We start from the raw sequence: 10,009 nt of genomic DNA on the forward strand, positions 1-10,009 counted from the left end.
TGTTCGACACGTGCATGGACCACGAAGGTTTAGTACACATCCGGTTGGAACGGTTAGATTTGCTATTGTTTGCGTCGTAAAGACGCCTCTTTATATACATTGTAAGCTTACATGTTAAAATGTAGCCTCCGCTTCATATTTAACATGTGGGCTACCTCATTAAAAAAAAAAAAAAAGGTTTATTTCAAACATCAACATCCATAATTTAACCAAACATTAACATGGGCATTCTGGATCACTTAAAACGTGTATAGTTTATTCTACACTTATCGTTGGATTAAGAGTTTTGGTTACGTTTTATTCAAAAATTCAGGATTTAAACAAGGCTTTATTTTTTGGTATTTGGGTTTTGAAAAGGAACATTTCACAATAGAATCATAATATTTATAAATGTCGACCTATTTCGGATACAGTCAAGAGTTTTACATGTTTTAACTTTCATGAATAAAACCGTTCCTCATACATTTTAAGAGAAAAATAACGATATCAGTCACGTGACGCAGCGCTCCGGATCTGCTCGGTTGTTGTAGTACACGCCCCCTTCAGAAAGTACACAATGTACGCACACGCTTCTTGGTACTTTGTAAATAAAATAAAAGTTTTCCAATGGTCGACGCGTGAATAAACTTAGTGTTTTCATACACATACACGTTCATTGCCTTGTAACGACATGTTAATCATCCTTATACTCGCCACATGCATGATGCACATGGGCTTCTATGAAAGGGGCGTGACACATGTTACATAAAAGGCCACTACACTGTGCACAGATATGTCCACGGCACCGTAATCCTCTGGACATCCACGGAAAGGATCCCGCAGAACACACGGCGCACAGGACAGCTCCGCTCCGGTAAGCTCTCTGCACCGTGTGGAGCCTGAGCACACTGCGGAGCATCCAGGGGACAACCTGATGCCCTGTCCCGCGGCTCCCTGCGCCTGGCTGGACCCTGGGCAGACCCTGGGCTCAGTCTGGGCTCAGTCTGGGGAGAATCCATGCATGTTTGAATCATTTGTTGTATGTGTTCACTTGTGTTTGATTGATGATGTTTTAGTCTCATATTGTTTGCAGATTATGGCTGCCCTTCTGAGGATTGGACGGCTGGGCTGTATCAAGGTACCAGTGACCCAGGGCCCCCCACTACACATAAACATTATTTTGTGTTTGATAATTCAGTTAGGCGTGTGTTAAGTCAGTTTTATGGAGCAAGGCTGGTCTGTCAACTTCAGGCCTGAAGCAGCTCGGTATTTGTCAACACCTTTCTATAGGCACTGGCCTATAGGGTCCAGTGAAGAGCATGTCCTTGAGCCTGAGGCCCTGTTGACTCTTAAGCATTTCTGAGAAACATTTTCATGTAGAACTTTGGACTTGCACTGATACAGTGCTGTGCATGCCGGTTTGGAGACCCCTGTTTATAGTTTGTTGCCTTTACACTTTAATATGGCTGTGACCATTAGGAATACAGTTAAATACATTTTGCATATTTTTCTTAATATTATAGATACATATGTATACCATATACAATATGAACAAAGACAACATTAGGATTAGGGGCTGCAAACAGTAAGTATTGTAGGTATATAGTAGTTGCACAGTAGCCACTTGTGGGTTCAGTTGTTGGCACATCTTTGGCACTCCCCCTCTGTGGTGGGAGTGAGGAGTGAACGTGACACTCTTGAATTGTGTGGCCTGGGACATGTGTGCATGAGCTGTCCTGTGCTCAGCCTTTGCAGGCAGAGTGCTTGGCAGCCCTGAGGACTCCTGCAGCAGCAGCCTACAGCTCCAAATCTGGAGGCTCGAAAAAGATCAAGAAAAACAGTAAGTTATGAGTAAAACATTTAAGTCCTGTTTGGTTCATTATTCAGTTAAAATCTCAGACTGTGTGTTTCCCCAGACATTATAGAGGTTTTGAGTATTAAATAACTTGAGGCCCTTTTTAAAATAGGATGGTTTAGCATCATAGGCCTATTAACATATCAATAATTCCTAAAAGAATGGAAAAAAATCTCACAAATTGTATTCATAATGATCAGACAGGATTTATTAATAAACTACAACAATAATTAGTTTAGATGCTGAGAAACCAGTCCATCCCAGCACGTGCCAGTTCCAACCTTCAAATCCTGAGGAACAAAACAAAGTAGTAAAAATAAATGAAATACAATATAAATAAAATAAATTGGGCTGCCCCAAATACATTGTCTGTTTGCTGTAACCCGACATTTTTCATGTGGGTCGGTCGGTAGGTAATTTTGTATTTTTTTTTTTCTTTGAAGGCAAAAAAAATGATTAAAATTTTGCCCTTTTTTGACTTGGAGTGACCGCCAGGGGTCAGGCTTCAACAGTCCAGGGGTCAGGCTTCAACAGTCCAGGGGTCAGGCTTCAACAGTCCAGGGGTCGGGCTTCAACAGTCCAGGGGTCGGGCTTCAACAGTCCAGGGGTCGGGCTTCAACAGTCCAGGGGTCGGGCTTCAACAGTCCAGGGGTCAGGCTTCAACAGTCCAGGGGTCGAGCTTCAACAGTCCAGGGGTCGGGCTTCGACAGTCCAGGGGTCGAGCTTCGACAGTCCAGGGGTCGAGCTTCGACAGTCCAGGGGTCGGGCTTCGACAGTCCAGGGGTCGGGCTTCGACAGTCCAGGGGTCGGGCTTCGACAGTCCAGGGGTCGGGCTTCGACAGTCCAGGGGTCGAGCTTCGACAGTCCAGGGGTCGAGCTTCGACAGTCCAGGGGTCGAGCTTCGACAGTCCAGGGGTCGAGCTTCGACAGTCCAGGGGTCGGGCTTCGACAGTCCAGGGGTCAGGCTTCGACAGGTAAAAGGCTATTACATATGTAAAAGGCTTTACCTTTTACCTATGTAATATTTACTAGTACAATTATAAACTTGACAAAAATGATCAAACTGAGGACAAATAGGCAAAATGTTTATTGAAATCTGACATACTACGTTTTAGTGAAATGTGTACTCTAACTCTACTACTCTGTACTCTGACATACAGTTGCTAAATTACTACCCAGAGTATGTTGCTCAATATAAAAATAACAAATTCAGTGTGACACCATTGTGATACTAGATGTACTATGTACATGTACTAGGTTAGGTTGTTTGGAGGGATTGGAGGATTGGGTGAAATTATGGTTTTAAAAATAATCTTTTCTTTTGTGCTTCTCTGAACCAGATAAGAATTCATCTACAACATACTTTGACATCGAGAAGCTTGTTCAACACAAGAATTATGACGCGCCGAAGGCATCAGTGTCCAACATGGCAGCTGCGGCAGCAGCAGCAGAAGCTTCCTCTAAGCCTGTTCTAGAAGCAGCCCCTGCCACTGAGGCTGTCCCTGCAGCCCCTGAACCTGTCACAGAAGCTGCCCCTGCAGCCCCTGAACCTGTCACAGAAGCTGCCCCTGCAGCCGCTGAGGCTGCCCCTGCAGCCCCTGAACCTGTCACAGAAGCTGCCCCTGCAGCCGCTGAGGCTGCCCCTGCAGCCCCTGAACCTGTCACAGAAGCTGCCCCTGCAGCCGCTGAGGCTGCTCCTGTAGCCCCTGAACCTGTCACAGAAGCTGCCCCTGCAGCCGCTGAGGCTGCTCCTGCAGCCCCTGAACCTGTCACAGAAGCTGCCCCTGCAGCCGCTGAGGCTGCTCCTGCAGCCCCTGAACCTGTCACAGAAGCAGCAGCAGCAGCAGCAGCTCCTGTCCCAGAGAGCGCAATGGAAGCAGCGGTTGAAGCAGCCGCTGTAGAAGAAGTTGTGGTTGAACCTCCACAGGTCCCTGAGCCCAGTGTTGAGCCTGCGGTGTTAGTGGAGGCCTCAGAAGTCATTGAGCAGGCAGCTGAAGCTGTGGTCGAGAGGGTCTCTCCCATTGTGGAGACTGTGGCTGAGCTGTTGGTGGAGGCCCCTACGGTAGTTGAGGCTGCCACTGCTGCTGCCATCCCCGGAGTCCAGGCTGTAGCTCAGGTCATTTCAAAAGCTTCCCCCGTGGTGGACGACGTAGTAGAGACAGTGGCTGAATCATTAGTAGGGTCTAAAACTGAGGCAGAACCAGAGGCCGTCGAGGCTGCCCCCGCAGAACCAGAGGCCGTCGAGGCTGCCCCCGCAGAACCAGAGGCCGTCGAGGCTGCCCCCGCAGAACCAGAGGCCGTCGAGGCTGCCCCCGCAGAACCAGAGGCCGTCGAGGCTGCCCCCGCAGAACCAGAGGCCGTCGAGGCTGCCCCCGCAGAACCAGAGGCCGTCGAGGCTGCCCCCGCAGAACCAGAGGCCGTCGGAGATGTGGCCCTGGCTGTAGATGCCACTGAAGAGCTGGTCGACTCTGCACCAGTGCTTGAAGCAGCTGCAGAGGAACTCCCAGTTGAACCGTTTGAGGGTAAATGCTGCTGTCTTATAGGACCCTACAGCGGACTCACCAACATGCAGTCACTCTTGTTTGGCCTTTGAACTCTTTACACATTTACCATTAGCTTGATAAGGGCTTTTGTAGTTAAACATACTATAATGTCTCAACTTTAACCACTTGTCCATGGATCATAGAAACAAAAAGACACAAAAGGGTGGGTGAAGTCTTTTTATGGAAGATGGTAGAAAATGGAGATCATGGGTTCGATTCCCGGATCAGACCAACATCACATGATCTCTCTGGGTGGAGTCTGCATGTTCTCCTCGTGTTACCGTGGGTTCTCTCCGGGTTCTCCGGCTCCTCCCACCGTCCAAACACATGCATGTGTTAGGCAAAATTGGTGACTCTAAATTGGCCCTAGTGAATGAATGTGAGAGTGAACTGTCTGTGATGTTTATGTCTCTGTGTTGGCCCTGTGACAAGTTGGCCACTGTCCAGGGTGTACCCCGCCTAAGGCCCAAAGTCACTGGGATAGGCTCCAGTCACCAGCGACCAGTGGTAGAACATTGATGGATGGATATTTATTATTTTATTAGACTTATTTAAGTCATTGTTTTTATGTCTCAAACTTAATTGGGATTTAATATATTTTCATAATGTTACAAAAGTCTTGATGGTACACTCAGCTTCTATTCAAAATTCATCTAATGTCACTTCTGACTCAATGTCACTTCTGAATGGTGGCAGAGTGGTTAGCCCACTACAGGTTTACAAAGTGCACTGACTCTTCTGGTTTGTGCTTGTCTCCTCAGCCCCAGTGGACCCGGTTCAGAAACTCTTCCTAGATGCAATCCGGAGCTACTCCTCCCAAAGCCAGTAAGTCTGCGCCTGTGCCAGGACCAAGCTTATGACTTCTGGCACTTTTCTACTTGGAATTCTTCAGTCTGGTTATTTTTAACAGCAATGTGTGTGTCCATGATCCAGGCAAGACTCTGGGTCCAGAGGAAAGGGTCTGCGACATTAGCAACTGGTTGTCCCCCACACATGTTTTCTAAATAAATTAAATCTGAACTATACGGTTTAATCATACAACCATAAAAAGGTGCTGCTGTGAGTGACTCCTCGTTTAAAAATGGACCTGGGACTGGCACTGCACCACGCGTAGGGCCCATGGGACCCCTCAAACTGCCCCGTACAGCTCACTTAAGAGTGGAAAGAGTTTCAGGCTGTACCAATGCGCTCCATAGTGAACCAGTGGAAACGGGACTATACTGTAAATGAACCGTAGAGGAGGGTAAAAATATAGAAGTTCACACTTTTGAGTGTTTCCATGCGGTTGTTATTTACACGACATCATTGGCTTTTACAGACTTATTTCTGACCACACAGAGCTTTTTAATACGGCCACAATGACCAGCTTCAAAGCAGCAGTTAAGTAAGGGGAGAAAAGCTTTCAGTGTCGTGAGTTCATATCCCGGCACTGACGATTTACTGCATGTCCTCCCTTCTCTCTCATCCCAATTTCATGCTGATCTGTCCTGTCTAATAAAGCCTACGGGCCTTAAAAAACAAGAAAAAGCAAGTGAACGTGAGCCAAGGCTGAAGGAGCTCAACCGCACACTTGCTCCATATTGGGAATGTGCTGTCCACTCCTGTCCAGTCAAAAGTCAGACAAAGTCTCATGCCTGCCTTCCAGGTCTGGTGCTGGGCTGGTGGACACGGGGGCCGAGTATGACAAAGCCATGGTTGAGGAGATCACCAAACTGCAGAGGCTTTATGGAGGAGGAGACCTCACCTCCTTTCCTACATTTAAGTTCTCAGGTGAGTCCACTTGGGGCGCCCTTTTCCCCCTGTACTGTGCATCAACCTTAAACACAACCTTTGACCTTAAAGAGTGAACACATTGGTTGGTATTACAGTTAAATTATGATCATTTTGAACCTGATCATGTTTGTCATTTTTACAATATGAAAGCAAATAAAATGTTTAAATGTAGAATTAAATAATTCAATAGCTTCAGCACCAGTTCTCCCTCCTATTCTAGCTCTGTGGGCTTTTGGCAGAATGTAGTCATGGTATTGATGTCCCTTTCTTTTTGTTGCAGAACCCAAGTTTGACTAAGGACCTCCAGCTTGTTTAGGACCTTCTCTCTCCTGAGACCTGCTGCTCCTGCCTCATATGTACAGTGCTTTGAGTGCCTGAGTTTGTGACTAATGTTAAATAAAGTCAGCTGTGAGTGAACCCAGATTTTTTTGAAAAATCCCAAATATGAAGTCATATTTACTTTCAGTAAAAAAAATAGAAGTCTAATCTTTCAACACTTGTCGAGTTCAGCTCGACACCATGAGCTACACTAAGGATTTCAAATTGTGAGAGTCTTTGGCTTTAGTCAAAAAGGGCAGTGTTCAAAAGGCTTTTCACCTTGACATATTTCAGTTATATTTATATTATTTTATGTTAATTCAACTTCAAGTGAAGTCAAAGTTTCCCAAGTCTTCGACATTTGCTTATCACGTTTATTTGCCAGTTAAAACAGATGCTCAGAGCAATTGTGAGTAACCTCATGAGTGATTGAGGTGTGGTCCGAGGCGAGGGTCTGCTGTCAGCTGCTGCTCCAGAGCTCTGTACTTGAGAGGGGCACACTCCTTATGACTGCAACACACACACACACACACACACACACACACACACACACACACACACACACACACACACACACACACACACTTAGGGTTATCATGCATTTAACTAGAAACTGGTCAATGGCAGGGGCCAGTTTTTCTGCATCGGACCAGTTTTTCCTCAGGACATTGGTACGTAAACGGACTGCATGTATGTATATATATTGTATGTATGTATGTATATATATATATAATCACTTACATTTGGAGGCGCTTTTGTGCCACTTGGATCTGTCGCTTCTGTTTGGCACACAAGTCCTCAGAGTCTTTCTCCTGGCTCAGCTCCACATCACGAGTATCCTAAAGAACACACACGGGAGGCTGAACCAGGGCATACTGTGTCTGTGTCGTTGGGCAAAACACTCAAACAGTCTTGCATTAATAATAAAATGCAGCCTGAAAACAGATGCTGTGGAAGGCACATGGTAAACACGAGGCTGTGTTAATGGCTACAAGCAGTCGTGATTTTGTGTTAAAGTAAAGTTCTAAGCGCTGTACCTGATTTTTACTGTCCCAAACGTGAAAAAATTGCTAGTTTATTTTAATTGCACCAGTCCAAATTTATTCCTCACTAACATAAGGCATTTGTGGCATCGTAATTATTCTATCCATGTAATTAGTGCTTTTAATTGTCTTGTTGCTCTTATTGATCTGTTATATATAGTTTTGAAATGTAGCCTTCTTCTGCTGACTTTCAGAGTTTAATGTTCCTCAAACATTAAAAAAAAGGTTCAAAACACTTGTTTTACTATTTATGTTTTGAATCTAAAACAACTAAATCAAACACAAAACAGATTTTAAAAGGTTTTCCTGTTGTGGACGGAGCGGGGAGACCAAAGATGTACGATTGGACTGGAAAGCATCAAGATATTAAAAGTGATTTTAAAGGTGTGAATGAAAAACCATCACACGGTCATGACATGGTCCATAGCCTCCATTGTCTTGTGTATCTATGAAGTGGGCTGTTGAGCTCCACACATGTTCACATACACAAGAGTTCAGTGTTTGCTCAAAGGAATAAAACAACAGTAGCCCCTCAGGGAACAGTTCCCAGATGAACACTCGGTTCTCCTGACCTCCTCTATGCGCCGCTGGATGAGGCAGGCATGTTGGACCATGCGGCTCCTGAAGTCCTGGAGGCATTCCTGGTACACGGTCCTGGCCTGGTCTGGACTCAGGTCCATGGTCCCGTTCAGACGCATCAGAACTGGGGCTAACAGGTCCTTCTGTTGGTGCTCCAACCAGCTCAGCTCCTCGCCCAGTAACATCACCTGTCATGGCACATTACACTCATGATGTTATTAACCTGACCTCTATGGTGTTGTAGGAGTTTCACCTCCAGTTGTGTGCTGACATTTCTATGTGGTTGTTCTATCTGTGATGGGCGACTTACAGAATATGTCCTTCTCTAACAGGATCAGTTTCTTTGGTCCACTCGTCTCACAGAAATGTTATGCTCTGCACTTCTTACTATATCGTGACCAGTTCAGTTATTTAACCTTCCTTGAGTGGAAGCCCAGTCCAGCTTGAACAGCCAAATACACTTTGTTCTTGTCTGGTTTCTTATTAGACCCGAGGCGAAGTATCGTCCCGGCGAGGGACATATTAATATTGTATCCGGGGGCTGGAAAAATACAAAAATCGAGTAGTAAACAAGGACGAATATGCTCATGAGTGGTATCAGAAGGTTCTGTGAAAAAATATTAAAAGACGGCTCAATAGCGCCACCTCAAAAATCGATTAACATGGGGCCAATGGGAGCCCGATGCCAAAAAAAAGTTGCAGTAAAAAAATGACGCTCACTCCACCCTAAGTCATACAGGAAGTCGACCATATTGGCAAAAGTGCACCTTTTGTACTTTTGGCATTTTCTCTTACAGTTTTCTTAAAAAACACAAAATTCTACGTTTTTTAATAAAAAAAATTTGGGGGGAAATTTTTATGTAGCGTTTGATTTCTAACCTGATAATGATATGCAAATGTGGTGGCTAGCTGATAAAATAGCTCTCTAGCGCCCTCTCCAAATTTGATCATCATAAAAATCATAAAAGACAATTAAATTGTCGTAGACAACTGAAAAAAAAACACAATGTGACAAAATCACTTGGCTCTAGCTTGATTTTTTATAGCAGAAAAAAAATGGCCATAAAAAAGTTTCCGTTATTATTTTTCTCTCCCAAACGACCCCAATTTTGACACCTAAACGCTAACAAAAACTTGAAAAAAAAATGTTTAACCCAAAATTCAGGATCGGTGAAAAATTTGTTTTTTTGGTGTTTAAAAAAAAATGAATGACGCAAAATGACTCCACGGCTCCATGGCGCCACCTACATTAAAAAATATGACATTCACTCCAAAAAATAGTTCATGTGAGGACATGTCAAAAATAATAATATGACCCCGCCCTAAGTCATACAGGAAGTCGGCCATATTGAATCAAACCTCTGACAAAAGTGCACCTCGTTGTACATTTGGCATCTTCTCCTACAGTTTGGACACAAAACCCACGAGCAATGTAATATTATATATTTGAAGCTGATACACCTTCGGGTGTGGTCATGGTGAATTTTAAACAAAATACCAATTTTTGGAAAATAAAATAAAAATCTGTGTTTCCTAAAACTGTTTCTTTTTTTTAATTGTTAATAGAGCGTTTGTGAAGATTTTCAAGCTAAACGCAATTATGTGCAAATGTAGTGGCTAGCAAATAAAACGGCTCTCTGGCGCCCTCTCCAGACTTGCTATTTAGTAATTTATATTCATAAAATACAATTTATCGTGGACAACTGAAAACATTTATAACAGGTTCATTTGTGACCGGGCACAATAAGACAAAATCACGTGACTCTGGCTTGAGTTTTTATAGTGGAAAAAAATGGCTGAAAACGGGGGGCGAGGGCCTTTATCGCCGCCTGCGGCTTTAATTATTATAAGGCCCGAGCGCCTAATTTCGCAGTTGGACCTGGGGCCGCTGCTGAATCAGCCCCTGTGAGCCCCGCCCC

The 10,009-nt window shown here is 44.6% G+C and overlaps 2 protein-coding genes across 2 annotated transcripts in view; one reads left to right on the forward strand and one right to left on the reverse strand.

The window, feature by feature from the left end:
* Nucleotides 1-711: 711 nt before the first annotated feature.
* Nucleotides 712-6,567, forward strand: LOC140359319 (uncharacterized). The gene is made up of 7 exons (XM_072444186.1): nt 712-853; nt 1,073-1,117; nt 1,726-1,819; nt 3,175-4,356; nt 5,139-5,202; nt 6,023-6,147; nt 6,431-6,567. Exons 2-7 carry the CDS (start codon nt 1,076-1,078, stop codon nt 6,445-6,447), a joined length of 1,524 nt encoding a protein of 507 aa, XP_072300287.1. The 5' UTR covers nt 712-853; nt 1,073-1,075; the 3' UTR covers nt 6,448-6,567.
* Nucleotides 6,568-6,827: 260 nt separating this feature from the next.
* Nucleotides 6,828-10,009, reverse strand: part of ccdc135 (coiled-coil domain containing 135) — a 32,423-nt gene continuing 29,241 nt past the window's right edge. Inside the window, exons 14-16 of the mRNA XM_072444187.1 lie at nt 8,084-8,278; nt 7,210-7,307; nt 6,828-6,978 (exon numbers count right to left, since the gene is read on the reverse strand). Of these exons, the coding sequence (XP_072300288.1) occupies nt 6,888-6,978; nt 7,210-7,307; nt 8,084-8,278 (384 nt within the window). The 3' untranslated portion in view covers nt 6,828-6,887. The remainder of the gene's footprint in view (nt 6,979-7,209; nt 7,308-8,083; nt 8,279-10,009) is intronic.

The sequence above is a fragment of the Eucyclogobius newberryi genome, unplaced genomic scaffold (assembly GCF_026437365.1).
Source record: "Eucyclogobius newberryi isolate DKJ021-1_F unplaced genomic scaffold, fEucNew1.0.hap1 SCAF_14, whole genome shotgun sequence".
NCBI classification, from domain to species: Eukaryota; Metazoa; Chordata; class Actinopteri; order Gobiiformes; family Gobiidae; genus Eucyclogobius; species Eucyclogobius newberryi.

What these genes read in the sequence shown, in the direction of transcription:
- LOC140359319 (XM_072444186.1), top strand. Translation starts at nt 1,076, where the DNA reads ATGGCTGCCCTTCTGAGGATTGGACGGCTGGGCTGTATCAAG. An exon ending in GACGGCTGGGCTGTATCAAG is followed by an intron (nt 1,118 to 1,725) that starts GTACCAGTGACC and finishes TCCTGTGCTCAG; the next exon opens with CCTTTGCAGGCAGAGTGCTT. An exon ending in GAAAAAGATCAAGAAAAACA is followed by an intron (nt 1,820 to 3,174) that starts GTAAGTTATGAG and finishes TCTCTGAACCAG; the next exon opens with ATAAGAATTCATCTACAACA.